This window comes from Passer montanus, unplaced genomic scaffold (assembly GCF_014805655.1).
Source record: "Passer montanus isolate IOZ18808 unplaced genomic scaffold, ASM1480565v1 scaffold85, whole genome shotgun sequence".
Taxonomy (NCBI): Eukaryota; Metazoa; Chordata; class Aves; order Passeriformes; family Passeridae; genus Passer; species Passer montanus.
The window spans coordinates 1,962,289-1,990,106 of record NW_024373812.1 but is presented as its reverse complement, the minus strand read 5'-3'; the positions used below and the strand labels follow the sequence as shown (position 1 = coordinate 1,990,106).

The following is a 27,818-nucleotide window of genomic DNA, read 5'->3' as shown; positions in this document are numbered from 1 at the left end:
GGAGATACTCTTGTTCAATCCTTGGTTTAAAGCAGGGTCAGCCTAGAGCAGGCAGCTGCAAACCAATGTCCAGTTGGGTTTTGGATGTCTTCTGCTCTGCCCAGAGGGTCTGTGTTTTCTGTGGATGCTGTTCTGCACTTGTCAGTGTTAGTAGCTGTGGGAATAAGTTCTTGTATGTTTAAATGTATGTTATCCTGACACTGGATACTTCCAAAAAAAGTGTCTTAAACTTCTTTACTCCCCTCCATCTGGTATTTATATTGGGCTTACCAGTAAAGATCAAGGCTAAAGTTAGACAAACTGAGCTTCTTCCATGTCTATTGTCACCAGATTCTCTGCTCCATTCAACAGAAGGCCTACATTTTGTGTAGTCTTTTTCTGCCTTGCTTTTTCCAGACAGCTTTTTAAAGTTGACATGTCTCTAGTGATGCTGGTAAGTTGTATTAACTAAAGCAGTTTTAAATTACACACTGTATAATCAATCAGCTTGCTAGCAGTTTAAAAATATGCACAGAATTGTTTTTCATCCCTCTGTATTAAGATACAGGTGCTTGATTTTTAAGAGTTTGTGTGACTAGCTGGTTTTAGTTCTGCTTTTCACACTCTTAACAAAAAGAGATACAAAATAAATTTGTGATATACTGAAAAGTTAACATGCTTTTCATATTATCTAAGAGTAATTAATATCCTTGTGTTTAAAGATGCAACTTGGGTATGCAAATAGTGTTAGACCATAAGTATTTACTCCTTTTTGTTTCTTTTGTAGGATGTTAGGCTGTAGGATGTTAGGCTAGGAGACTTAATATGGTATAGAGTGCATGGTTGTGTACTCTTTTTTAAATGAGTATTTTGTTTGTAATCTGCTTTCCATATTGTGAGTTATGAGACAAGGACACAATACTTACTAGCCATCTGGTTTGGAAAAAGCTTTGTATGTACCAAACTCAGCAGTACCAGCTAAGCTCTTGTTTTAAGAACTTGCTAAAAATTTGTCTGGTTGGTCTACATAAAGATTTTTTGACCTTGTCAGAGAGCAAATAACCATCAAATACATCTAGAGTTTGATTTTGTTCTCAAATCTTTAGTGGAAAAACCTTGCACTACCTAAACAGTTGTTTAAACCTGAACAACTTCAGTGGTTCAGAGGAGGAGTAAATTGTGTTGTCATCAGCAACATCCTCTACCAAAATGGTGAAGACTAGAGACAATTGATAGCTGAGTAAATTTGTACTAGTCTTGTTGTCTGATATAACAGAAGCTATTCCTAAATCTCAGGGAACATTTTTGCCAAGCTGTCTCCTCATCATTTTTGCAGCCTTTAATGGAAAATCTTTTGGGGGTAAGAGGTCTTCTGTCTGCATAAGCTTGTTAGAGAAGCTAATTTTGACTGTGTTCAGGCTTTAGTACTAACATAATCCTTGGTGCTCCAAACTGCATGCAAGACTGCTCAAACTGTAGTGGAGCCTGAAATTATACTAGGTGGCTCTTTTATAGAGAGATGGCCTTTTTTTTCATAAGATTGTGTTTTAGTTAAGAGCTTGATGGAAGAAATCCTGATTTTTAATATTGCTTGAAAATTTTTTTCTGCATGCTGGCATTTACCATTTCTAGCTGTGTTTGACATCAAGGATGTTACATTATTGCTTTCTGTCTGTGAACGGATGTACTGGTAAAATTACAGATAATACTAAAAGGCACAAGTAATTTTCTTGTTACAGAAATAGCTAGGTATCTTTTCTGAGCCAGTGCTCTAGTATCACTCCTATTTTTGACAAACTCAAGCATTTTATCATCCTAAATTAAATGAATTCTAAATAAAGGACAAAAATACTACTGATGAGATACTGAGATAAATTTCCACAAGTCTTTGAGCTCAGCAAGAAGGTTTTGTAGTACTTGTCAGAGTCACCCCTGTAAAAATCATAAATTGGTTTGAGTTGGAGCATACCTTAAAGATTGTGTTGATATAACACCCCTGCCATGTGCAGAGATACTTACCACTATACCAAGTTGCTCAGAGCTTCATCTAGCCTGGCCTTGAGCACTTCCAGGGATGGGGCATTCACAATTCTAGGCAACCTATTCCAGAGCCTCACCACCCTCGCTGTAATGGTTTTCTTCCTAATATCTAATCTAAGCCTACTCTTTCAGTTTGAAGCCATTTACCAAGTCTTGTCACTACTTGCCCTTGCAAAAAGTCCCTCTCCCATCTTTCTAGTAGGCTTCTTCTAAGTACTGGAAAGCTGCAGTTAGATCACCCCAAAGCCTTCTCTTCTCCAGGCAGAGCTGTCCCAGTTCTCCTAGTCTTTGTAGGAGAGGTCCTCCTTTCATTCCTCTGACAGATGGTGTGGCCCTCGTCTGAAGTTTTTCTGACAGGTCCATGTCCTTCTTGTTCTGGGACCCCAGAGCTGGGTGCAGGTTCCAGGTGGGCTCTCAGCAGAGCAGAGGGGCAGAATCCCCTCCCTCCCCTGCTGCCCACGCTGCTTTGGATGCAGCCCAGGACACATTTGGCTTTCTGGGCTGGGAGTGCCCATGGCTGGGTCATGTCCAGCCTCTCACCCACCAGTACCCCCAAATTCTTCTCACAGGACTGCTCTTGATTTATTCATCCATCCCCCAGCCTTTGTTGATACATGGACTTGCTGTGATCCACATGTAGCACATTGTACTTATTCTTGTACCTTGGTATTGTTAAATCTCATGAGATTCCCACTTTATGACCTTGCCCAGGTCCTTCTGGATGGCATCTCACTCTATTTTGACAAGTTTTGCTATTGAGAGGTGAGTGGAAGAAAATGGTACAGGACACCAAAGGCATGATGATTAGAAGTATCTTTACATGTCTGGGTAGGCTTTGTAGAAAATACCATAGATCCTGGGCTATTACTGTGTGAGATGTGCTGGTTTTGTGTGTGTTGGAGTTAACTTTCTTCACAGTGGATGGTATGGAGCTGTACTTTTGTACTGAGTACCTTTGTACTTGGGCTGAACACGAGTACTGCCGTGCTGGTGAGGAAGCTGGGGTGCATGGGAGCTTGGGGGTGGAGATACCACCAGGACAGTTGACCCAAACTGACCAAAGGGGTATTCCAGACCATATGATATCCTGCTTAGCATATATAGCTGTGTGAAGGGGAGGATGTTTGCAGTTACAGCTTTTGAGTTGACAAGTAACCTTTAGACATGACGGTGCCCTCCTGGAGGTGGCCAGCTTAGCTTTTGTGATGCAGATAGAAACTCCTGTGCTTTAACAGGTTTTGATTGAAATAGGTTTTTTTGAGTACAAGAAACAGCAAATATCTGGTGTCTATTTCCATAGTCAAAGGTGGTGATGAAAAGTAGAAAACAGGTTGAACCTGTGTTAGGGTAGTCTTTCAGAGTAAGTCTACTAGACTTATAGCTTCAGGAAAACAGGTCCAGTGAGCACATCCAAGCTTTCATGACTCTTTCTCTTAAGTCTTAAGCTCAGAGGAGAACTGGCCATCTGTTTTAGGTTGTTTGTAACTGTCAGTGTTTAAATAACTTTATTGCGTTCCAAAATTTTGAGTCCTGTGTATCAGTTGAACAGAGCAGATGCAAAAAATAGAAAACAGAATCAAAAGCACTTTGGCAATCTGTACGGAAATGAAGTGTTATGAGCTAAAGAAAAGTTACTATTTTGTGCCTTATGCCCATTAACACTTCCAGTAAGTTTGAATCATTCATTATGTGAGATTTCCTGGTTGTGAGACAGTGTTACCCCTGTATGACAGATTGTGCTGAGGGGGAAGGTGAGTGTTTAACTCAGTGAGGCAATGGATTGAAAGAAATTCAATATAAACACACTCGAATGCCAGTGGACTATTTGATGCATGAAGCTGACTCTAAAAGCTGACTTAATAAAGGGATTGGATAGGGTAGTGATTTGGGAAAAGTGAAGTTGGTGTAGTATGTTTGACATACCCTGGCATGGTTTCTCTCTTTTTTTTTTTTTTTTTTTTTTTTTTAGGTAAAGTTTCTTTTCAGACATCAGGCAGTAGGTTGCACAGCAGGCTGGGTATCTGATGGGTCTGGACTTTTTTTTTTTTTTTTTGAACTCCAGTTGTTTCTGAATGAAAACAACAGCTCTTAAAGTGAGATTTTTTTTTTTCTCCAGAGAATATAGAGGAGCTTTTAGAAGTATCTTATGTGACAGTGCTTAGAATTTGGTGAGATTGTTGGTACTTTTAGATGAAGGATTAAAGGAAACCTACTTGAAGAAACAGCTTGTCTGTTGCAGCATTTTTTATGCTTGAGGTTTATTGTAGCAGAGTCAGGTTTGCCATAAATGTGAGACATCAAACTGATGATAGTGGTAATTATGAGTAACTTTTGATGCCTGTAGATGACTGCTGGTTGCCTCTGTCAAATTAGACGTTTTTCATACTTGACCAAACACAATACAGAGTTGGACTTCCGAAACTTTAGATGTAGAACAAGTTGCCTTTTTGTTTTGTTTACAGTTGCAGGTGGGATGCCAGGGATTATTGGTATGAAAAGACAAAAGAGAACTGCAATGCTGCTGGATGTTTCACCTAAGAATGCCTCATAACAATAACAAGGCAGGGTCATTTTCAAGCTGTGACACTTAGCAGAGTGCCCTAGGCACAATGGAGATCTTGTGTGGCAGCAGTGGAAGAAGGGCTTTTACAGCAATCAGACTGAGGAGAAATAAGATTGTTGCACAAACAAACATAACATCTTGGCTATCTTGGATTTTGCATTGTTAACACCTGAAAGCAGGTGTGTCTGTATTGTGCCCATCTTTCAGGGATAGGTCCCTTGCAAGTATAGGTCATACGGACTGCTGTTCAGCTATTCTGAACTTTATTAAACCTTAAAAGTGGGTAATAGTCTAGCTGTCATGACAGGGAGGTGGTTCAAATGATTTTAACCACTAATGGAAAGTTAGAAAATTACTTCTCACTTAAACCTGGCAACAGTCTCCTTGAGTTACTAGCTCTTCAAAAGTTGAACAAAATACTCTAATGGTGAAGTAGTTGGGGAGTGATAGTGGAGGTCTGAGTATGTTGAATTGCATTCTTAAATTTTAGTAAGGTGCTAAGGTAGCAGCTAATGGTATCCTACAGAATCTCAGAACAGTTAGTGTTGGAAGAGACTTCTGGATACCATCCAGTCCCAACCCCTTGCCAAGGCAGGTTCATCTAGAGTAGGTAACACAGGAGTGTGCCCAGGTGGGTTTGAATGTCTTTCTGCTTCCCTGAGCAGCCTGTTCCAGTGCTCTGCCACTCTCAGTGTAAAGAAGTTTCTCCTCATGTTGAGGTTGAACTTCTTGTGGTTTAGTTTATAGCCATTGCTCCTCATTCTGTCTCTGGACACCACTGAAAAGAGTCTGGTACCATCCTCTTGGCACCCACCTTTGGGGCATTTGTATGCATTAATGACATCTCTCAGTCTTCTCTGCTCCAGACTGAACAGGCCCAGCTCCTGCAGTCTCTCCTCATGAGGGAGACGCTCCAGGCCCCTAATCACCTTTGTGGCCTCTGCTTGACCTGGTCTTGTCGCTTCTTGTCTGTCTTCTGCTGAAGAAACCAGAACATGACCCAGCCCTCCACATGAATCCCCAGCTTCAGCTAGGGCTGAGTACATGGGAAGGATCACCTCCCACCTTATATGGAGAGGATTTCACATCCATTGACATGCTTCCAGATCTTCTTGCTCTTTTTCAAGTTCTTGAGGTAGATTTCTGTGCTGACTTTTTCGGAATGAAGCAAAGAGGTGGTGGAGTATCCCGTGTCATAGATGCTCAGAAGCTCTCTGGACATGCTCCAGGGCAGCTGGCTCTAGTTAGCCCTGTTTGAGAAGGGTAGTTGGACCCAGTGGTCTCCAGAGGTGACTTCCAGCACTGAGTGATCATTGTGTGAGTCTGTGGTTTAGGTGATCAGGTGTTCTAAGACTAGTATATGATACCTTACTGAGCTGAATGTCAGATTTGGAAAACTTGTGGGAAACAGTACATGTAATTGCTGGAGCAGCTATGGAGTTTGAAACATGGCATGGTCTGCAAAATCAAGCTTGCAAGTGAAAAGTCTCTTCTCTGTGTATAGATTCTTTAATCTTCTCCAATCTAACTCAAATTCAGCTATCAACAAGAACAACGACAACAAATAAAAAACACCAACAACAAAAAGAACCAAATTGCTCAAAACAAGGACAAAAATCACACCCTACAAATTTGCTGAATTCCACTTGTTTGCGGGTGAACTTGATAAACAAAAGAGTTAAGCACTAGTGTTGTTCCTCATTTCGTCTTTTTCTCATTTAGTAAGAATATCAAGTTGATGTCATAAGTTTAGAAAGTTCTCCAAAAGGAAGGAAGAAAAGTATGGCATGTAGCTGGGGTTTCCAAACAAGATAAGTAGTCAAATCTAGGTGATTTGACTGGCCACTCAGTAGCACTGATAATGTTGGGATTCTGTACTGTATGTATTGAAGCCATTACCTCAAAGGTGTTCAGACACACCCAGTTAGAGCAGGTTGTAGAGGTTGATAGCTTATAGGTTTTTTTGAAAAATGTAAATCAAACTTTGAAATATGAAATGTTTGGAAGTCAAGATTTTGTGTAGTAGAGGGCTTCCAGCAACCTTGAGCTCACCTGATGAAGCTTTTGTTGATTTCTTCTTGTTATTACTTGTGTTGTATTGATATGCTTTAACACTTTATGTCAATTTTTGAGATCTTCTCCTCTATGCATCCTGTAAATATTTATAATAAAATGCTAAGTTGAGGCTTCAGTTCCTTTATTTTTAAGGTTTCAGGAGCACCTGTGTTTTGCTGGAAAAACTTGACTCATATTCTTTGTAGTCTTTTGCAGCATGAGTGTTTGAGGGACGCAGCTTCGTGGGATGAAAGAGTTTGTTTCATGGGGGTGGTAATAAGAGTGTTTACCTCCATAATGAACTCCCAAGATCCCACAGTTATGTGCTGTTCAATCATTGAATCACAAACACTTGGCTAAAAACCAGAAGGAACAAGCAGTCCCAGAAGCAGATTGCTCCCTGAGGTGAACAGAATCTGCTAGGTCAGTTTACACTGGCACAGTTTATTTTGGATCAGGTAATCCAATTGTGATAGACTTGCAAAACAATTGATGCCACTTTTCTCCACTTGCTTTTCAAGTGCACGCTCTCTGCCCGCTAGATTACCTCTACCACTCACTGCTTTCTTAGTTCTCTTGAAAGATTCTTGCTGCTTCTTTTCTGTGCCTTGTCTTAGTAAATGCAGAAATTCAGCTTAAGAGTTACACTTCTTCTTAGTGCCTCAGAAGAGCCTTGCTAGTATTGTTATGCTGTATAGCTAATCCATTTACTGCAGTGGCTTCTGTAGAGAAATATAGCAATCTGTATTTTACATAAGCAAAGTAGAATGTAACAGACTGGTGTGTCAGTTGGGGGGCTGCCCCACTTACTGGTTTTTTTAAATACTGGGAATAGGAATTGTTTTCTGGAATTTTTTTTCTTCATCTGTCATTTTATATTAGTTTTTGAGTTACTATTCAGAGATTCTTTCTCACTTGACACTTTTGTTGGTTTTGGGACCCTGTGAGAGGGTAGGGGGAGAAATAGTTGGTACCTGTGTTGTAAATCAGCCGTGGGGAAGGACATCACTGAGCATTTGTGTCTTTTCTGAAATTCTTGATGAATTAAGTGGTTTTGATAGTGTGTGAAAAAGTTAAAGGGGGAGAGAAATACAAGAGAAATTCTGGGGGAAACATTCTAATTTTAGCCTGTAGTGCTTGGGCATACTAAGATATTTCCAAAATCCCTGTTAGTGTTTCTTCCTCTGGAAGGCTGTTTAAAGGCAATGCTGCTGTGTGTTAGAACTTGATGTGTGATTAATTTACCTCTTTTCCTTGAGGTTTACCTGCCTTCCTTTTGAAGGGTTTACTTAAGAATGTTGACTTAATTATACATTTTCTTTGATAAATGAAGTAGAAAGCTCAACACTCTCTATGCCGTTGCACAAACAAAAAAAAAAAGTCATTAACTTCCTGGAACAAAATGCTTTTTCTCTCATTCATTGTTTCTGCTGTGTGTTTGGGAATCTTTACATGTGTTCTACATCTGTGAAACAGGACTGTAGCTGTTGTGTAAATTGGTGAAGTTTCTTGTTTTCAATGTAAGTGTCACTTTTCTGTTACCAAAATTGGGAGACTTTTAATCTTACTGATTTTTTTTTTTTTTCTTAAGACAGTGCTTTTTGAAGCACCTGGTATGAATCTGTCTTAGTCAAAGCAAAAAACCTTGAGTGGCTTTTGAGGCTTCTGCACCACATCCCTCACTTCCCTCTCTTCTTTCTGATATAAGAGGACGAAGATGACGCAAATGCATTTAACTTAATATTTAATACTTTAGTTTAATCATTGTGCTTTTTTATTTATTTCTTTTACATACTGTTCTGTTTGAGACTAGAAAACTTGTTCATGGAAAAGAACATGAAATTTTGGAGAAGGATATGGATGAAGTTCCTTATGGAACTGTGGTTTTAAAACATGAGCTTAAACATACTGGTGTATCAAAGGCCAAAGTCCCAGTGGTGAGAACTGTCAATATTTTAGAGAACTAAGCTTGGGTTTAGTAATCTGTCACTGAGACTTCCTCTGCACTGTACACATTTGCTCATTTTATATATAACTTTGATATAATTCTTTGCGGGAATCCCTGAATTATTTTGTGTGAGCATGTAGAGGTAATGCATGGATCTGTTTTTAACTGATATTTAACCAAGTTGCATTAAGACCTGAGGTTTTTAGATCACTCATTTAGATCACTAGTTATAAAGATGAGATTGAAGATCTTTCAGGCAACTCAGGGTGTTCAGCTGTCTCCCGTGTGGCAGATTGCATAATCCTCTGTCAAAATCTGTGTATGAGTTATCATTACAAGAACTCTATAACTCTTACTCAGTGTTTAAAGCAGGTGGGTACTTTAAGGATCAATGAATGCAGACATTCTCTGGTAGCAGCTTACTGTTTGAACATACCTGGTAGCATACCCCACCTGATAGTCTCTTGATAATATATCCTAGAAGTTACAAAGGTGGGGTAGGTGGTATTGTCTGTTGGGTTTGTATGCTTAGCTACACTACACAGGTCCTAGTAGCCAATCTGAGCACAGCCAACCGAAGGATGATGGAAACTTGGAGGGTGTTCAGTCATTGAGCTCTGTTACTTACTGCAGTAATAATCTTTTCTTTGTGGTTCATTAGATGCAGCTGTAGTAAATTAGAGCCAGGTTAAGTAAACTCAGCTGATCTGCTTTGAATGTTCAGGTATTTCTGTCAAAAGTTACAGGCTTGCTTTCTTTTCAGGCCCTTACTGGAAAGAATACGTAGTTATGGAAGCTAAACACACTCAAAAGGGGTCACAGCTTTCAAATTTGAGCTATGTTAGTTCTAAAAATTATCCCAAGTTGCTTTTTCTTTATATGAGAGAGAAAAATCAGCTGAGGAACTGGTAGTTTGGAGACAGCCATGTGATTTCTCTAACCTCTGATACTTAACAGTCTAAAAATAGTTGCCATATGGGATGTCTTTATTGTGAGGACAGCCTCTGCTAGCTGAGAACCTTTCTGTGTTTAAGCACTTTCTGTGCCTAAACATTTTTAGCTGTTATCTAAGTGAAGTTGTCATATGGCTTTAAATGAGAGCTGCTGTCATTGTCCAAAGATGTTGAAGAAAAGGGAGTTTTTTTCTCTGAATTTAACAGGGATGGTTACAGCGGTGTTCTGTGTTCTCCTCTCCATGGAGTTCATTTTAGATCTCTGTTTAAAAAAAATCCTGAATAAATAAATTGATGTTACACCAGGGAAAAATGCACCAAATTTTTTAAGACTAACACTTGGCTATATTTGTTTCAAGCCCCTTTCTGTTACAGCTGTTTAACCTCTAACAACCTATTGAGATTTTGTAGGTTTGGTGGAGGTTATTTGGAGACCTGTGTGCCAAACACTGCTTCAGCAGTTCTTCCTTGTTCTGCAGGGAGTTTAGACACAGCTGAGACAAATAACAGAATATTTTATAATTGCTTATGTTGAGTCCATTTTTCAGTAAGCTGTTGTATACAAATAGAATAATTTTTACAGAGCAGTTGTGTGTCCTTTCAAGATGTGTAGTAAAGAAAGCAGTCTAAACTTATACATGCTTCTGTGGCAGAGGTTATAATACAGATATATAATAATATATGTAGTCTCTGGTGTTTTTCTTCTTTGAATTTGCAGTAAGTTTGGGAGATAAGTTACCAATAGTCTATTTTTTGCAAATGGGGAAGAATTAGTGTATTAAAAGCTCATTTCATGGTCAGTCAAGTCGTGCTTGATGGCAGGTCCTCAGTGTCAGAATGTTGCTCTTTGTTACTTGTGTGGTATCCCAGTCTTACCCTCACTTTGTCCTCGACTCTTCCAGTGTCATAAACATTAGATAAAGTGACATTATACTTTGTGACTTTAACTTTTTCAGCCTTTCCACACACTGACTTCTAAGAAGTCTTTTCAACATCAGGCTCCAGAGCTTTGGTATGGTTAAATGAATTCTGGCAGTCACAAGATTAAAATCAGTGTTCTTTAAATATCTCTATTCTACAAATTCTCACAATTGTTAAGGTTGAAAAGACCTCCAAGGTTATTGAGTCCAGCCTTTGACCAGACATGACCATGTCAATTAAACTGTAGCACTGAGTGCCATATCCTGTCATTTTTGAGCAATCATGAACTCTGCCATCTCCCTGGGCAGCCCATTCCAATGTATAGCAATGCATTCAGTGAAGCATTTCCTCCTGATGTCCAGCCTGAACCTTCTTGTGGCCCAACTTAAGACCATTTCCTCTTGTCCTTTTGCTGGTTGTCTGGAAGAAGACACTGACCCCCCCACCTGGCTACAGTCACTTTACAGGTAGTTATGGACGGTGGTAAGGTCTCCCCTGAGCCTTTTTTTCTCCAGAATAAACCAGAGCTCCTTCGTCTGCTCCTCATAAAACTTATTCTCCAGACCCTTCACCAGCTCCTTTCCCCTCTGTGGTCCAGACCATCCAGACAGTTCCTAACCCAGTGAAGAATGTGCCTGTTCATGTTATGGGCTGTGGCTTCTTCAGGAGAAATGGAAATAATTTACTGCTGGTGCAGCTGCGGTTAGCCTTAGGCAGCTAGTCCTGATGTGCTCTGCCTTCATAGAGTAAAAGAGCTGTAATTCAGCAAAATCTGGGCACTTGGACATCTCTTATCTGAGAAACACTTTTGCAGAACTGACTTGCAGGTTGCGTGTCACTGCATTTTGTACAGTATTCATGCAGTAAGGAGAGCTTAAATTCCTTTTTTCTTTATTGATGCTTCTAGGAACTCACTCTTCTAGTGTTTTATCAAAATCAAAGCAAAGTATAAACTTTTGAAGGCTAAAAGTTGAACATTGACTGAAAGCTGCATTTAATGTAGAATAGTATAAAATGTTTGCAGAGTGAAGTAGATAAAAATCCTGTTTGACTTGTTGGTTTAAAGATAGCCTAACACTCGTGTCTTCTTTAATATTGTATCTGTATAATGAAATACAATTTTGATCTTTGAGTCAGAGATGTGTGAGTTGTTAATACCAGGTTGCTGGACTTAGAGGTGCTGGTCTTTGTTTAGGAAATTGTTGAAAAGCAGTTACCTGCAGTGTGAACATGGAAGAGTCCTAGTTTTATGGCTGTGAGACAATACAGTGCTTCATATGAACTAACTCCTTTCAAATTTTGCTTATCCTGACCACAACTTCATTTCCAGAAGTGGGTGATTCTTATGCCTGTTTTTATGTTCTCAGTTACACTGTTCTTTTAGATACCTACACCTGAATTGTGGGCAGAAAAGCTTAAATTGAGTCTGTCCAACTAAATAGTGTGAACTAAATACTTTTTTTCCTGCTATGCATTGTTTTTAAAGCTAGAATGTGCTGACATCCAATGGCACAGTTTTCTTCAAACTCATCTTCTGCTTTTGTAACGTGAAGAATCTGTTCCAAGGTAATTCGGATGGCACTTTGACAGTGGCATCTAAGGGAGTTCAACTCCTACACACAAAACCAAACTATGTAATAGTGTAACTTTCATCTTTTCAACTGTTTTGGACTCCTATGTATATTTAGTGGGAATATATGGGGTAGCACAGTGATTCCCCATGCCTGATACCAGCAAGGTTTTTAATACTGACTATAACACTTTGTTCAGATTCCTTGAAAGCACTGATGCCTGTTGAGTTCTTGTCAGCATGTCATCAGGGCTTACTTTTGATGTTTGGGGTTTTTTTCCCTGCTGTAGTAAAACACATTCTTGATTTTCCTGGTGAAGTAAAGATGTAAGTACTCTGTAGTTTACGTGATGCATTATAAACCATTGTCATTTTTTGCAAGATGAAGTGCGAGGAGGGAAGATGCATACTCTTTCTGAAACAGTCTTAACTTACTGATTCCTGTGCATAAGGCAGCCAGTTCTCTGCCCATGCATAATGTTCAGCCCATGAGGGTGAAACGTCACTGTTTTGGAAGTCAGCTTCATTGTGAAACAAAGGTTAAAATGTCCAAGCTTGGATTCTTCTCTCCATATTAGAGCATATGTTGCAGTATAAAATACATCTAGTTTATTCTGAGATATTATTGAGAAGAAGCCTTTGAGTGCCATGACAAATAATGTGATTTGACAGGTCTCTTGTAAAGGATGCTAGAGAAACTAAGACTTAACTTTCTTATTTCAAACTTGTGTTCTGGGTGAAAGCAGAAGGCCTTCTGCAGTGCTTGAGATTTAGTGCATTTCTGTAGTGGGATGATAGTCAAAATAAGCAGGTTAGCCCATATAGAAAGCAAGCATACTCTAAGTCAGATGGCACCAGTATCGTATTTTTCAGCTGTTGATGTTCTCAAAGTAATTTTTTGGTTTACTTTTATGTGTCCCTTTCTTTGTACTCCACTGTACTACAGCAAGATTTTTGGGACATAGGTGACTTTGTAGAACTTGATATGCATTGATAGAGGGCAGAAAAGTTGAAGTTTATTCAGGGCTGTGTGCTGTTGTTCTGACTTCATTTATGCTGTCATGCTGTCTTACAAGACTTCTTACCATGTCTTTCACAAACAATTCTCTTGATTTTCCTTTGATATTGAAACTTGCAGATGTACACAGGAGGATAAAATAAATTGTTGAAGATAAGGTTTCAAGTATTTGGGAGCTCTGTTATAGTGACATACTTCTGTGGCTATGTTTCTCTTGCTATTGAATTAGGCATATAATTTAGTTTTGTGTTGACAGGGAGTATTACCTCAGGTATTTTTATGCAGCAATAAATACTGAAGTCATCTTTTTGAAACTAATTTGAAAGAAAATTGCCTAATCTAGATTTTGTTGTTACAAAATTTAGATTTCAGTAATATATATATAATGTTAAGACACAGATGATAGAAATGTAAACTATAAATATATCAAACTGTAGTTTTAATAGGTTTGTATCTAAGACACAGTATAGAATAATACATGGAAGAATAAAGCATGAGAGTCAAAATGTGTGGGTTAGCCCATGTAAGGGGCAAAGGTATATTAAGGCAATTTAATGATACATAGTTTAATGGTACTTGGACTACTGGAGAAAACTGGGAGTGGGGGACAAGCTAGATACAACTAGCCATGATGAAAAGGTTAGAAGAAAGAACTAGAGCATGTGGAAGCCAAGTGGTCCCAGAAACTTCATATATATGGACAGGATAGTAGTAGGCAAATCTGATTACCAGTATTAAGGATGATGTATTAAATTATTGACAGTTTTAGCAAGAGGTTCTGACATTTTGGCTTCTCTGTTCTTGAATTCATGTTTGCACAAGAATTCCCATCCCCAGAGGTCAGAAACCTTAAGACCTGGGTAAGATTTCTGGGGTGTCTGAAAGCAAGAGTATTTTAAACTAGCAAATCTTTTAAACATTCATTGCTCTGCATTTTTAGTTGGATTATAGAAATAAAGATTTCTTCATGCAAGACAGCACTGCATATGGATCTGCCATGTTATATCTGTATTGCATTATTCATTACTCATGGTATATCAGGATTAAGAAATAAAAGTGCTGTTCATCTGGTATAGGCTGTGTACTGCTTTCATAGAACCTGTTCCAGTGACTACTTAATCCAGGTCTGGCAGGATGGGACAAATCGTAGCTCTAGTTAAGCTTGGTTTTGTAACTAAAACATGGGATTATTGACTTCAGAGCACTAAGAACACTTTTTGGAGACTGAATAGTCAGTCTTTATCCATAGTAGATTTTGAGAGTAAACTGGCCTTGGCCATGTGTTTTCATATTAGTTCACTATGGGTTGTAAACAAGAATGGCTTGTTGTCTTCGCTCTTGCTGATTTGGAATCTTTTTTTGAAGAAGTCATGAAATAGAAGCCTTGTAACTGCAGGTTACAAATCTCATCTTATCTTGACTGAAGAGGGCAGAGTATGCTGACTGGAAGTGTTTCAGTTTGAACAGTGTTTCCGTCTGTTCTTCCAACCCCTCAGGCACAGCTGTGGAAAAAAAAAGAAAAGGCCGGTCAAGTCAGTTGTTGCCACAAGTCCCTGTTCTTTGCTTTCCATGCTACTTTGAGGCCCTTCACCAAAGAATGAAAGCAAGTATTTATTATTTGAATAATACTTAATCTCTAAGATGTGATCCTAGGCCATTTAAGCAATTTTGAGCATCGTTTCCAAGGCTGTTCAGGTATCTTGTTTGCTGTTATATCTCCTGGAAGATGGATACTGGCAAATCCCAGTACGTCTTACCCTGTGTTGTTAGTTGAGCTGTTGTCTTTATGAAGCCTCAGGTTTCCTCCATGGAAGAATCATATTTCCTGTACAAAAATGACTTGATTTTTGTGTACATAATGGTGCATGTTTCAGTCTTCTTTGAATGCTTTTTGTGTTGTATATAAGCTTTGCTTGTCATGACTTTCAGAGCTGAAAGAGAGATGCTGTGACATGTCAGTCTGTCAGGCCTGTGACAATCTGGGCTTATGGAGACATCTGAGTGTGTAGGCATTGTGTTGCTGTCCAGCCTGATACCACTTTGACAATACTTGTACAGATATGGGTATAGAGAAAGGGAGAGGCATGGCAATTACTGATGTCTGACTTGGAGCTGCTTGCATTTTCCCCCTCTTTGTATGGTGTTGAGGATGTAATTTTTTGAGCTAACTAGCAGTATCCATGAGGGTTTAAGGGATAGGGATATTTAGTCATGCAGCTTTTCTCTTGTCTAAATCTACATTTGAGCTAGAGGTTCCCTGTGAGAGAGCAAAAACTCTCTTGAAGGCAGATCCTGCAGTTTGAAGGGTAGGGCTGTGGCGGAGATACCAGATTCATGCCCTGTGGATCTGCTGATCATTCCCTGTGATGGAATGTCTGTGATTGGGGTGCGTTTTGGGCCTCTCCATCTCTCCAGTTCACCACTGAGCTTCAAGCAAGGAATACTGCCATTAAAAGCCAGCACAAGAGAACTGTTCCTCTAACCTTGTCACCCTTATCCTGGAAGATGAATCCTGTTATCCATTGTTGGGTTCTCTGTTGCAGTGAAGAAGGCTGAGTGCACAAGGGAGAATACCATGTTGTCCTTCAGGAAGATGCACCAAAGAGTGAATGGAGTAGTGTGTGGCCTTGAAGGTGACACATGCTCTCTTGATTAGAAGAGCATCTTTTTCTTGTGTTTTTTTGATTTGTATACCTCTTCAGTCAGACTAACTGAGTTTGCTTCCTGTTCCTCTCTGTTGATAAACATCAGCTTTTGAAATTGGCAGTGGGAAAGAAGGATGTAACTGCAGTTTGAAAGGGGGGAGATTTTTACACAGCCCAACTGGAATACTGAGGTAAATGCTGAAAAATTGAAGTAGGCATCCTAGCCAGTTCAAGTGGATGTTGACTTTGAAACCCTTCAATCTATCAAGTTGCTATATTTGAAGAGTCATCAAGTTGTCTCCTTTCACCCCACTGAATCTTCTATTTTCTTGTGTTAGTAGGCTTGAGAGGACTGCAGATGTCTAAGGCTGAAGGGAAATGTCTGCAATATGAGGCAGTTACCTCTTGAAGAATACATATGTATTTTGACAAGAGCCGGAGTGCCTTGGAGAGCATTTTGCTACAAGGCTGGGAGAGATAACACAGGAGTCTGGGACAGCAAATAAGAGCAATAAAACATAGTTGGCAAGATTTTGTGACTGGTAGAGTGCAGTTGAAAAAATCATTCCTGTTAAAAATCAGTCTTATTTAAAGTATTGTTTAAGTATTGGAATTGTTCACAGCTTATTTGAGATCTGAATAGCTGTTTGCGTTTTTATGATCATGGTTTTGGTGAAATTCTTTCTGAACATCTATATTGGCTGTGTTCAAACAGTCCCAACTTGACATTTGGTTAAAATTTCAAATATAACCAAAGTAATAATTTTCCCTTAGCTGGCTTTGAGCTGTTTTTATATTGAAGAGAGCAATACAAGTAAAAAAGTATAATTTTGAGCTGAGTTTTGGGGTTTTTTTTCCTTATGTATGAGCTAATTAGTAATGTATGTTGATGCTGTCTTGATCAGGGAGTTAGTTATGTTGGTAAAAGTGGTTGTGGTCTAAATTGACCTGAATAATTAGTTGTAGTTTATTGGAGTCTCACTTGAGTTGATCCCTTAATGGAATGGAGGTGTTTCCTTTACAGACTGTTAGAGTTGATCTTTCCGGTACAGGTTCTAGGATAACTTAAGTTACCCTGTATGTTTCCCTCCCTTTTTACCCCAGCTGATAGGATAATCAGTAATTTCCATCAGAAGAGATCATTTATTTTCTGTAGATTAGTCCATTGCCAAGCAATGTTCTTGCCTTGTTGTACCTGAATTATTTTTTCAGAACCCCTTGCAAGTGTTTATTTGATTCATTCCTAATGCATACTAGCTTTAGTAGGGCATTCTTCAGAGTATACTAATACTCTTAAGTATTTTTCAGAAATGTTAAGAGTTTCCAAAAGCATTTCATATACTGAGTGAAGATCTGTGTATGCATTTTTAGTGTTCCTACAAATATTTACATTCCATACATAATTTGCACTTTGTTGCTTCTGTCCTTTTTCCTGTGGTCATCAGCACTATTAAGCTCTTTCATGCTTATACATATACCTGTTTCTTGTTCAACTGTCCTCAGTTTTTCAGTTGTCTTGTCACTGCTTACCTGGATTAGGCAAGTCTGCTTCGGGTGCCTCTGCTTTCTTGCTGAAAGCTTCTGCAAATTAATTTCTGCAGCAGCAGTCGCAGGGGTGAAATATAATCTTTTTCCCTAAAATTCTTATGACTTTTTTATAACCATCTTTATTTGCTTCACTTAGTTCAACTCATCATGGCTTCAAGGTCAAGATGTAGAAATGTTAAGTGGTATTACTCTTTAGTAATTCAGTGAAGAGTCTGTGAAAAGGGTCCCCTTCTAAACTGCCACCTTTGAGAAGTTAAAAATTGCTTTTTATTGTTGCAAAGGGCTCGTGCATTCTGATCTTAATTGCCTGTGTTTACATTAGCAACTTTTTAAGTTACTTGAAGATTTGAGACCACCTCATTATCTGAAAAGTTCTAAGTTTTCTGTGAATTTTTTTTGTCTTTCATCTATTTTATCAAAGTTCTTCCATATAACTTAGCATAAATCAAGAGGTACTCTTCTGGTTTCTTCTCCTGCGCTACATGAGTTCTCATCAAGCAATACCCTGATCTAGTTTGTGCTGCAGATTCTTAAGTAGTGAATGAGGGGAACAGCAAATGATTGTACATGCAGGTGGGGAGGGCTGCTAATGGACAAATGGTGGTTTATACAATTAAACAAAAAGTGAAAACAGACACAGAAATAAGCATTTAGCCTGTTTGTTTAGGCTCACCAAGCACAAGGTGTCCTGTTAATATGTGGATCTCAGAGGAATCATTAAGCTCTCCTTGACAGCCATCCTTCTTATAAGGAAACGAAGAGTGAGTGGTGTTTTGTTCTGACAGGCAAGGTTCTTAACTAAAGACATGCCTCTGGCCTTTGTGTGTGTTTACCCATAAAGGACTTTGGGATGTTCAAGCAAGGTGTGTAATAGTTTTTGCATATGCTAGATTGAACAGTTTCTGTTGTGTCTTATTGTACAGCTCTTTTGAGAGTGCAAAAATTAGTACTGTGCTTTTGTATATGCTTCTGAGGTACTTAACCATTTGAAAAAAAGGAGTCCTTCAAATTAACACTCCAGTAAAGATAAAAATCGCTAAAGAGGAATCATGAAGAATTGCATCTATTCCAAGTATCAATAACTCTGCACTTAAAATTTTAATACCTAAAAAAAATTGGTCTTTCAGAGTTGTGCTTCTTAAAGCAAAATTCAGTATCTGTATTGTGCCAGGTCTTAACTTTCAGTGATCCCTCAAATAATTATGGGCTTTTTTAAAATTTAACATGTTTAGCTATAGTCCCCACAGACAAGAAACAGTTTATCCTTGTTAAAATGCATTCATTACTGTTGTAGGTCAAAGTTGATGGAATAAATCCTCTGGAAAGAGAACAACTTTGTTACATGCAGAGAACAAAGTTCTGGTTTAGACCTTTCTGTCTGGAGGAGATAGAGAATGATGTATGCAGCCAGAGGTGGTTCTTGTTCTGTAGTTTGGTATTATGAAAACAAAATGTAAAGTATTTGTCTGTCCAAATGGTGGTGTGTTGTATCTATTGCATACTTCCCTTGTGCTGGAAAACAGGATGGAAGGCCAAACACAAAATACTAAGGCATGCTCTGAAGGTTTTGTGGTATGTAAGCCTGAGGAGAATCTTCAGGAGCAGATGTACATCTCTTAGGACTTTACTAAGGGCTTTGTATCAGCTGTGACCTTTGAGGCTGGAGGCATCTCATAGTCCAGCTTGGGTTGTCTCTGAACAGTGAAGTGATAACATAATTGCAGATGTGTTTAGTATCTGCTGCCTTAAATTCAGTGTGTAATCACCTTTATGTGATAATACTGTTTAGAAGTATATAATGTAATTGCAGCAGGCATCTGTGCAGTGATTTTTTTTTTTTAGTGCAGTGTCTATAAATATGATTAAATTATGTATATAAAACCTATGTGAAACTATTTCCCACCCAGCAATGACCAGGATGCACAAGTATGAATTGAAACAGGTGATAGACTTTAGTCAGAAGTCTGATGCATTAAACGTTTCTCCCTAGCATCTCTATACATGTGAGGTGATAATGGTGGTTGAAGGTTTACCTGTTTTGTCACCTCCTTGACTCTGTCTCAGCGCTGCTGGGATCCAGCCTCAGCTTGCATTTTCTGCTGAGCATGAATAGTTGAGTATACTGCACACCGAAATACTGATGTTGAAAGGATAGTTAGTAGGACACTGTGACTACTGTTTAGCCAGTCTCCGTCTTGCTAGCTCCACTATATTTTCTAAAGCTCTCATATAAAAATCTGCTGTTATAATTGGAACTGTTCTATGGCAACCAGAACTAATTGCATAAACCATATGGCTTTTGAACTTCTGATGTCTTTTCTCTTGAAAAACAAAAAAGCCTACTTGCTTTTCTGCTAGGCAAACCTTACTCATGACTTGCTTGAACTGCAGCTAATTAGAAACTGGCATTCAGTTAATGCCATAAACAGTGCTTAAGTGTTTGGGTTTAAAGCTTATCTGTGCTTGATGAAAATGAGTAAGTTTATAGAAAGATAGATGGCTGCCATGTACTGCATGTTGGAGAGAACCACTCAGTTTGCTGAACTGAGCAACTGTCTTTAGTTCTGCTTCCTTTCAGCATTAGAAAGAGAGCAGATTTACTCAGTCAACTTGACTTTATTGTTCACCTCTTAATCTGAATGTATTTTAAGACACTCTTCCTCAGCAGGTATAGAACCCTGTTCCTGAACATAATGGTTTTTTAGGTTTTGAATCGAGTAACTTCTAAGCTATTTTAATAACCTGAAATGTAATAATGTCTCTGAGGCTAATAGTCACAAAATGAATCAGCTTTTTTTAATGGTACTGGGGATTTTTCAGTAGTTCAGTATTTTAAAAAAATTTTGGGAGGAGAATAGAAGAAATCTCACAGCTCAAATTCTTTGTTAATCTGCTGGTTTAGTACAGTGTTAAAGTTGAAAACTCAGAAAGTTGAAAGTTTGGAAAACTTTCTCTTTTTTTTTCTAGAATGTAATTAGCCATATTTAATACTGTTTTTAGGTCAGATAGAGGGGAAAATAAAATGGTAAGAATGCCAGTTTTCTAAACTAGATGTAATAGAGCAGTCTGTACAGCCTTGAAAGTAATAAAAATGGTAGAAGAACTGGTAGAGCAAAATAAGGTTTTGAGACATAATGTTTTTTTTAATCAGAGAACTGACTTGCACACTGATTGCAAGTACTATATAGAATCCTTCAATGAAGATAAATGTGTTATGCAAGCTGGAAATACTTCAACTGACAGGGGCTTTGGGCTTTTTTTTTTTTTTTGAGAAGTGCTGCAGTGCTTAAGAGAACAGTGAAGTCTCCAGTTAGTACACTGACGTCCTTACAAGCAAGTAAGCTGTTCTGTTGAAGTTTTCTGTCTACAGCTTGTGGTTCACAGGAAACAATCTGTGGGGTCACACTGCTTTGCTGAGAGCCATAGAGATCCAAATACATAATTTTGTGCATATCAATATAGTCTGTAGGACAAGAATGTTGGAGACTGCTATTTTAAAGCAGTCTTCTTAATAATGCTTGTCTGGACTTCAAAAAAGTCAGTTGGGACCTCCAGATTTTATTCATGTAATAAGCAGTTCATCAAACATATTTGCCTATGAACAGTTGAGAGCTTGAGAAGTTGTTAGTGTTAGTTTTGGGTTGAGACTACAAAGAATGATATGCAAACTTGCACTTGATATCAAAGCCTCAGTATTTTTCATAAAAAGGTGATTGAAGGTCATAATTAACCTAAGTTAGAAATAAAGACCAGACATGAAGTCAGCTAAGCATATGGATTTTGGTAGCAAACTGACATGAACAGTAACTTGCACCATTTTAAAATGGAAAAATTTTGAAGTACATCTTTATAAACCCTAAATGCAGCAGCCATCTGAAACCGAAGTCTTTTTTTATCAAGTTTAGACTTACCTCATCTGCTAACTGTGGGCAGGACCTCTTTACTAACAGCAATCTGAAGCTGTGGCAGTGGTCAGGAGCCTTTCTGTTTATTCCTGTTGTGGCTGTATTTCACATCTGGACTACTTGTAATCATCTGCAAATGGACTATTAGCTGTTGTGGTATCCTCCAAGCGTTGATTGATGTAACTCTAACTGGATTTTTAGTGATGCTTTAGTTAAAACAGAACAATATTCTTGGTTACCAAAATACTCTAATGAAAAGCACTTCAATGTTTTGTTCCAGTTATTCCACTTGGTAAATCCTTGACTCTACTGCCTCTTGTATGTGCAGTGGTACTTTTAAACAGCTGTTGCAAGGAGGCTTAGTGAATGCCATCTGCACAAGATTTTCATTTACCTAATTTTTAAAACCTAGGATTTTAAGAATGGAATTATTTCTATCATAGTACTTTGTTGTCTTTGTGTATTTTTTTTTCCTGTGGGCTGGGAAAGACTTGTAAAGGGAGCTGTAGTGCATGATCATCTTATGTGCTGATAGAAAATAAACTCACTGTATTTCCTTACTTTCCCCTTCAGTCTTGAAGGTTTAAACATCTGTTTTGTGATACAGTTTCTTTTAGGCATGGTGTTGTACTGAAGGTAGTTTTCAGGGTAGATGCAGGGGTAACTAGACTGCATTATCATCTAAGTCTTCTTAAAAATAAGCATCTTATTTCACATAAGAAAAATAATTTTACAACTGAATTTGTTAAGATTAGATTGGAATTGCCTCAAATCTAATTAAGCCACACTGCATGGACGTGCTGGGAATATAAATGCAATTACTGTAAATTTGTACAAACTGATTTGTTGCATTATCTTGCTAATCTAACATACAGTACTTTTTGTGTCCATATTGCAGACGGCAACTCCAAACTAACATGGCAGTCAGACTGTGTGATGTGGCTTCTCTGCTTAGAAGTGGTTCGTGGGCAGCAGAGCCTTGGACTGGGGTCTGTGGGACTTTTCTTAAATTCTGTAGGCTACTTTTTTACATGTTAATAGTGCTGAGGCCATACCAAAGTCTTTTAACCTTCTATTTGGAATGCATATGTTTCATATATGTTTCATTATAGGCTGTAGGGTGTGTTCCTATTCTGTGAGAGCCCAGAGCACACTGGCATAACAAGACAACTTTTTCTGTAAAATGGTGATCTCCTGTACAAATTACACTGCAGTGGCTTGCCTTTCTTCTATTGTCAATTAGATTTTAGTACTAATTGAAAATACATGGTGGATAATTGAAGAGGAGTATTGTACTAAAATGGTTTTGGTATGGTCTGAATACTAATTTGCAGTAACTTTGAAAACCTGTATAGTTGTGTTTTTATGATGACTACTTTAAAATTATATTTTCCAGTCTATTCTAAGATTCTTTTAAACTGTGAATTTATCTCAAACTATTTTTCTGAGTGAAAACTATTTAGTGCTTTGTCTTTTATGAACAGTTCTCTTTAGCCTATTAGTGGGGTATGCATTATTTGTAAAACATATTAGTATCACTTCATTCAGAGCAGATGGTTCTATAGCTGAGAGATGCTGTAATTTTCAGCACACACAGGCTACTGCAGCTGTTCACTTGAATGTTGGCTTAGGATCCCATACTTGCCACCTGAACGTGAAGATAAATCTTTAATTAAGAGAGAATAGTTTGTTGTCCTTGCTAAATCCTGCTAATTTTGATAAATGAACACTTCAAATTTGAGAATAAAACACAAATAAAGGAAAAAGGCAATCTTGCAGAGCCTCAGAGCACAGCATTTGTGACTACTAGCTTTGACAGGTATGCTAGTGTTTTGAAAGGTAAATTATCCTGATTGGGATAATCTACTTTATCATCTTTTCAGTGGACTTGTTTCATCAGTGTCAGAAGCAGGTTGCTCCTTGGAGTTTGTCACAAGGGAAGAAAATGTTCTTATTGCAGCTCTTTAGGAAAACAAGATCATGCTTTTCTAATGAGTGCTCTTAATAGATGTATCCTCTTTTTTTGCGTTGTGCTAAAGTAATCTCTTGGAAAATACTTCTGTAGGCAAAACACAGAACATAGAAATGTGTTCCCAGGAATATAAAAGTTGAACTTCTAGTAAGAAACTCAACTTACCCCCTCTCATATTGTTAGGAAATTCAGTTATTCAGCAGTCTCTGAACACAGTTCACCTCAGCAGCTGTTTGGATTGCCTGTGGTGCTTTCAACAGGAATGTTAGGACAGATGCATCAGAGATCCTGATGCTGCTTTGTGATTTTACAAGAGGCTTTTTTGTGAGAGCTCCTCTTAGCAGTTGAATTATCAGGCTAAATTTCAGTGATTGATGGATTTCTGTAGTGAACTTCATGTGTTGAAATATGTATTAATGGAGAATTAACGAACATAATTTTCTCTTGCACGTTGTCCTAAATAGTTGGTCCCAAACAGGGTAGGCTGCCCGAATCTTAGATACTAAGATGCCATTAAAAATCCATTGCATTTACCAGCTGTTGCCATTCACTCACTGAGGCGGCAGAGTGTCTTTTGTAGATGTGGCAGCTTGTGAACAAGTGCTTGTGTACAAGGAGGCTCCTCCTAATTATTTCTGTTTCATCTTGCAGTCAAACAGTCAGTGACTTTGGGGTGAGACACAGTAGAATCAGACTGGTTTGAGTTGAAAGTACTCAGAGATTGTCTGTCTCTAATACACTTAACATGATCAGGGATATCTTCCACTAGATTAGGTTGCTCTAAGCTCCATCCCACCTGACCTTGAACATTTTGAGGGATGGGGCATCCACAGTCTCTCTGGGCAAGTGCCTTACCACCCTCATGGTAAAGAATTTCTTCCTAATATGTTATCAAAACCTACTCTCTTTCAATTTGAAGATGTTCCCCTTTTTCCAGTCACTACATTATCTTCAAAAATGTCTCTTTCCCTTTTTCTTGTAAAATCCCTTCAGGTACTAAAAGGCCACAAATAGGCTACTCCAAAGTTATCTCTTTTCTAGGCTGAACAAACCTGATTCTCCCAGCATTTTGTCAGAGGAGATGTGCTCCATCCCTCTAATCCAGGCCCTCCTCTGAACTCACTCCAGCAGGTCCATGCCCTTCCTGTGCTGGGACACCAGAGCTGAATGCAGGGTTCCAGGTGGAACAGAATCCCCTCCCTCCCCTGCTGCCCACGCTGCTCTGGATGCAGCCCAGGACACATTTGGATTTCTGGGCTGTGAGTGCTCATGGCTGGGTCATGTCCAGTGTCTCACCCAGCAGCACCCCTCAGTCCTGCTCACAGGGCTGCTCTTGATCCGTTCATCCCCAGCCTGTGCTGGTACTGGGAGTGTCCTGACCCAGGTGCAACACCTTGAACATGGTCTTTTTAAACCTCATGAGATTCCCATGGTCCCACTTTTCAAGCCTGTCCAGGTCCCCCTGGATGACATCCTGAACTTGAGTGTCAGCAGCGCCACTTACCTTGGGTGTCATTGGCAAACTTACAGAGGGTGCTCTTGATCCATTTGTCTGTGTCATCAGTGAAGAAATTGAATAGCACTGGTCCCTAAGAGACACCGCTTGTCTGTCATGACTGAGCAATTGACCACCACCTCTGGATGCAGCCATCCAATCCCTTTCTTATCCAGCTATTAATCCATCCACAGATACTCTCCGTTTTAGAGATAAAGACGTTGTAGGGGATTGTGTCAAAGGCTTTACATAAGTCTAGATGGATAACATCTGTAGTCCTTCCCTCCTCCACTGATGGAGTCAATTCATCACAGAAAGGCCACTTAGTTGGTCTGACAGGACTTGCCCATGGTGAAGCTATGTTGGCTGTCTCAGATCACTTCCTGTTCTCCATCAGCCTTAGCACAGCTTCTAGGAGGATCAGTTCTGTGGTCTCCCAGGCACAGAGTATTCTGGAGTGGTCCAAAAGTACATTAAGATCAAGATTCAAATTTAACTTCTCAGAGTTCAGGTGAGGGAAGAAATAATAAGAAACTGTCAGTCCAGTAAAAGCATCTAGAAGCCTGATTCCAAACTGTGGTGAAAAAAGTTTGACATGGATGTTGTAAAAGAGTGTATTTTCCATCCCAGCACATTAATATATCCTCTAAATTTCTCTTTAAAATACTAATCTTGATCTCTGCTATTTCTTATGAGAAGTACTCTTTAGATACATTTAATGCCCACCTCTTTTTGGAAATACTCAAATACTGCTTCATTAAAAACTGCATTTCATGTTATTTCAGTAACCAGTTGTAAGTTAACAGAAATTATTAGTCTTGCAACAGGCTAGTTTTGTTTGGTAACTTCTATAATAGAAAGTTTGTGATTCCCCTAAATTGGAGGATTGGCAGAGAATGGAAACTAAGCTTTGAGTGCTGATTTCATTTAGTGAACTTGTAGAATGTCCAGTTTATTTGTTACAAGGTTTTAAGGTATTGTCTTGACTAACAGTTTAACGCCCTTCTGTACTGGTGTTTGGGTTTTTTCTTGCATGTAGAGGCAGTATGTGGTCTTGGCAGTACCATTTCTACATAGTGACAGGTCTTTTAGATTCTTGTTTGGACTCTCCTGCTAAGTACTGAAATATGAATTTTGATGGTTCTTGTTATCTGTTCTTTTCAGCAGGTAATTGCTGCCATGGAAACACAACTGTCTAATGGACCAACTTGTAATAACACAGCCCATGGTTCAGCCACCATAAACAATTGCTCATCACCAGTTGATTCTGGGAACACAGAAGACAGCAAGACCAATTTAATAGTCAACTACCTTCCACAAAACATGACACAAGAAGAACTGAAGAGTCTTTTTGGCAGCATTGGGGAGATAGAATCCTGCAAGCTTGTCAGGGACAAAATAACAGGTATGTTGGTTTTGGAGTTTTCTGTATCTTTTAATTTTTCCAAGCGGCAAACTCTCAGATGATATTCTGCAGTTCTTCTAAGTAATAGAATAAAGACAGAATGAACCAATGCTGGTCAGAAGGAACTTGTCTTAATAATTTTTTTTAGTTATATACCCCAAAATTAAGCATATTTATTTGCATTTAATTTAGGTTACTTTGAGTGCTATAAATGCTAACAGCACATGTAAACCTGGGCTTCAGAGTACTAGGAAAAAAGATTCATGTGTGGAAAGGCAGATATTAGTCCAAAGTTTCCTTGAATTGCGATTCAGCCTCATTGAAGATAGACTTCAGTGCTTGTTGATGTAAAGCTGCTTCTTTTCAGGGATGCAGGTAATGAAGCTTGTACCTTGGAAAAAGGGCAGATTATCTTACTTCACAGGTTAAGCTGCTTTTGAATTGCAGCACTTGAACAATTTCTTTAGGATGCACACTTGGATCAATTTAGGCTCTTTGGCTTCCTTCTTACTGAGCAGTCTCTGGCTGACTTCTGTGGCTGAGTGCTGGTTTTCCTTATGGCTCTGAATAACCCGCAGATCTTCCCACAGCAGATGACTTGTTCTTAAGACATTAGGTAGTGGAGTGGATAAATATTTGAAGCAGCCTCCTTCAGCATGGTAATCTGAGATACTGAAATCACTGCTTTTGGTGGATCTGGCCTAAGCAAACCTTCAAGCAATCTTTCCTCTTCAGTATAAAGATTACTGAATGATCTTGGCGATGCCAAAGAAACCAGATGGGGCTGATGCCACAGCTTGCTGTCTTCAGGTGAAATCTGATTGATGGGGAAAACAAGCCTTTTTTCTTTATTGATAATGACTTCAATGCTTTGAAACAAAAGGTCCCTTCCTTAGATGTTTCCTGATCTCTTGTTCTGGGAGTGGAAAGATGTAGCTGGCTACTTCATCAGTTAGTGGGATGGCTATTCAAAGAGGTTTGTCTGTCTTGTATATCCCGCATGTTCAGCATGTTAAACCTCCTTATCAAAGTTACTTAGGAATAACCTCAAAGGCTGCTACTTCAGGCCCACAGAAATAACCCTCAGGGTCCTCATGATCAATGTTCAAATTGTCCACTTCCTTACATGATGTGTCTGATGTTCTATATGCCAGAAGCACATCGTTGCTGCTACATAGTTTCAAAATACTTCTTACTTGGGAATGAAATGGGACTTAATTGTAGACCTCTTGTTTCAAGGGGTGATGTTTTCTATATAGCATGAAGTGATGCCTGAGAAGGATCCTGAACTTGAATTACATTCTCAGTTGTAAAGAACTCCAGCGTTGAAATTATTGGAGATAAAGAGTTTTTCTGCTTTATCAGAGAGCAGATCCTCAGCTTTGAGATACACTTTCAACTGCCAGCAAAAACGCTGCATCAGTCTTGTTCCAAAAGGTTTTAGGATTATAAGTGAGATTGAGAAGTACAGTGTCTGACCTTGCAGCTGCATTGGGAGCAATACTTCTGATTTCAGTAGCCTGGAGCAAGATAACCTTGTGTTTGTAGACACTTAGAAGAAAGCTCATGACTTTCAGTCCTGTTCTTACTCATTTTCAGATTTTCTGCAGAGAGTATTGAAAAGCAAATTTTTCTTTTCCTTCTATATTCTGAACAGGAATTGTTACCAGGTTCTGTGAAATTCATCTGGCATGAATTTCAGATTTTTATTGGTTTAATTCCTCTGTTAAAATGTAATATTTTTTTTGTCTTTCTTAAACAAACTGTCATGAGTGCTAGTTACTTGGTGAGTATCTTTAAA

General features: G+C 38.8%; 1 protein-coding gene across 10 annotated transcripts in view; it reads left to right on the top strand.

The window, feature by feature from the left end:
* ELAVL2 (ELAV like RNA binding protein 2) overlaps positions 1-27,818 on the top strand; it is an 85,368-nt gene that overhangs the window by 16,335 nt on the left and 41,215 nt on the right. For 4 of the 10 annotated variants that reach the window (XM_039733301.1, XM_039733300.1, XM_039733297.1 and 1 more), the window contains exons 2-3: positions 22,044-22,134; positions 25,777-26,017. In XM_039733301.1, the coding sequence (XP_039589235.1) occupies positions 22,063-22,134; positions 25,777-26,017 (313 nt within the window). In that variant the 5' untranslated portion in view covers positions 22,044-22,062. Of the gene's footprint in view, positions 1-22,043; positions 22,160-25,776; positions 26,018-27,818 lie in introns of all 10 variants that reach the window. The other 6 variants (XM_039733293.1, XM_039733294.1, XM_039733292.1 and 3 more) reach the window with 3 other exon arrangements.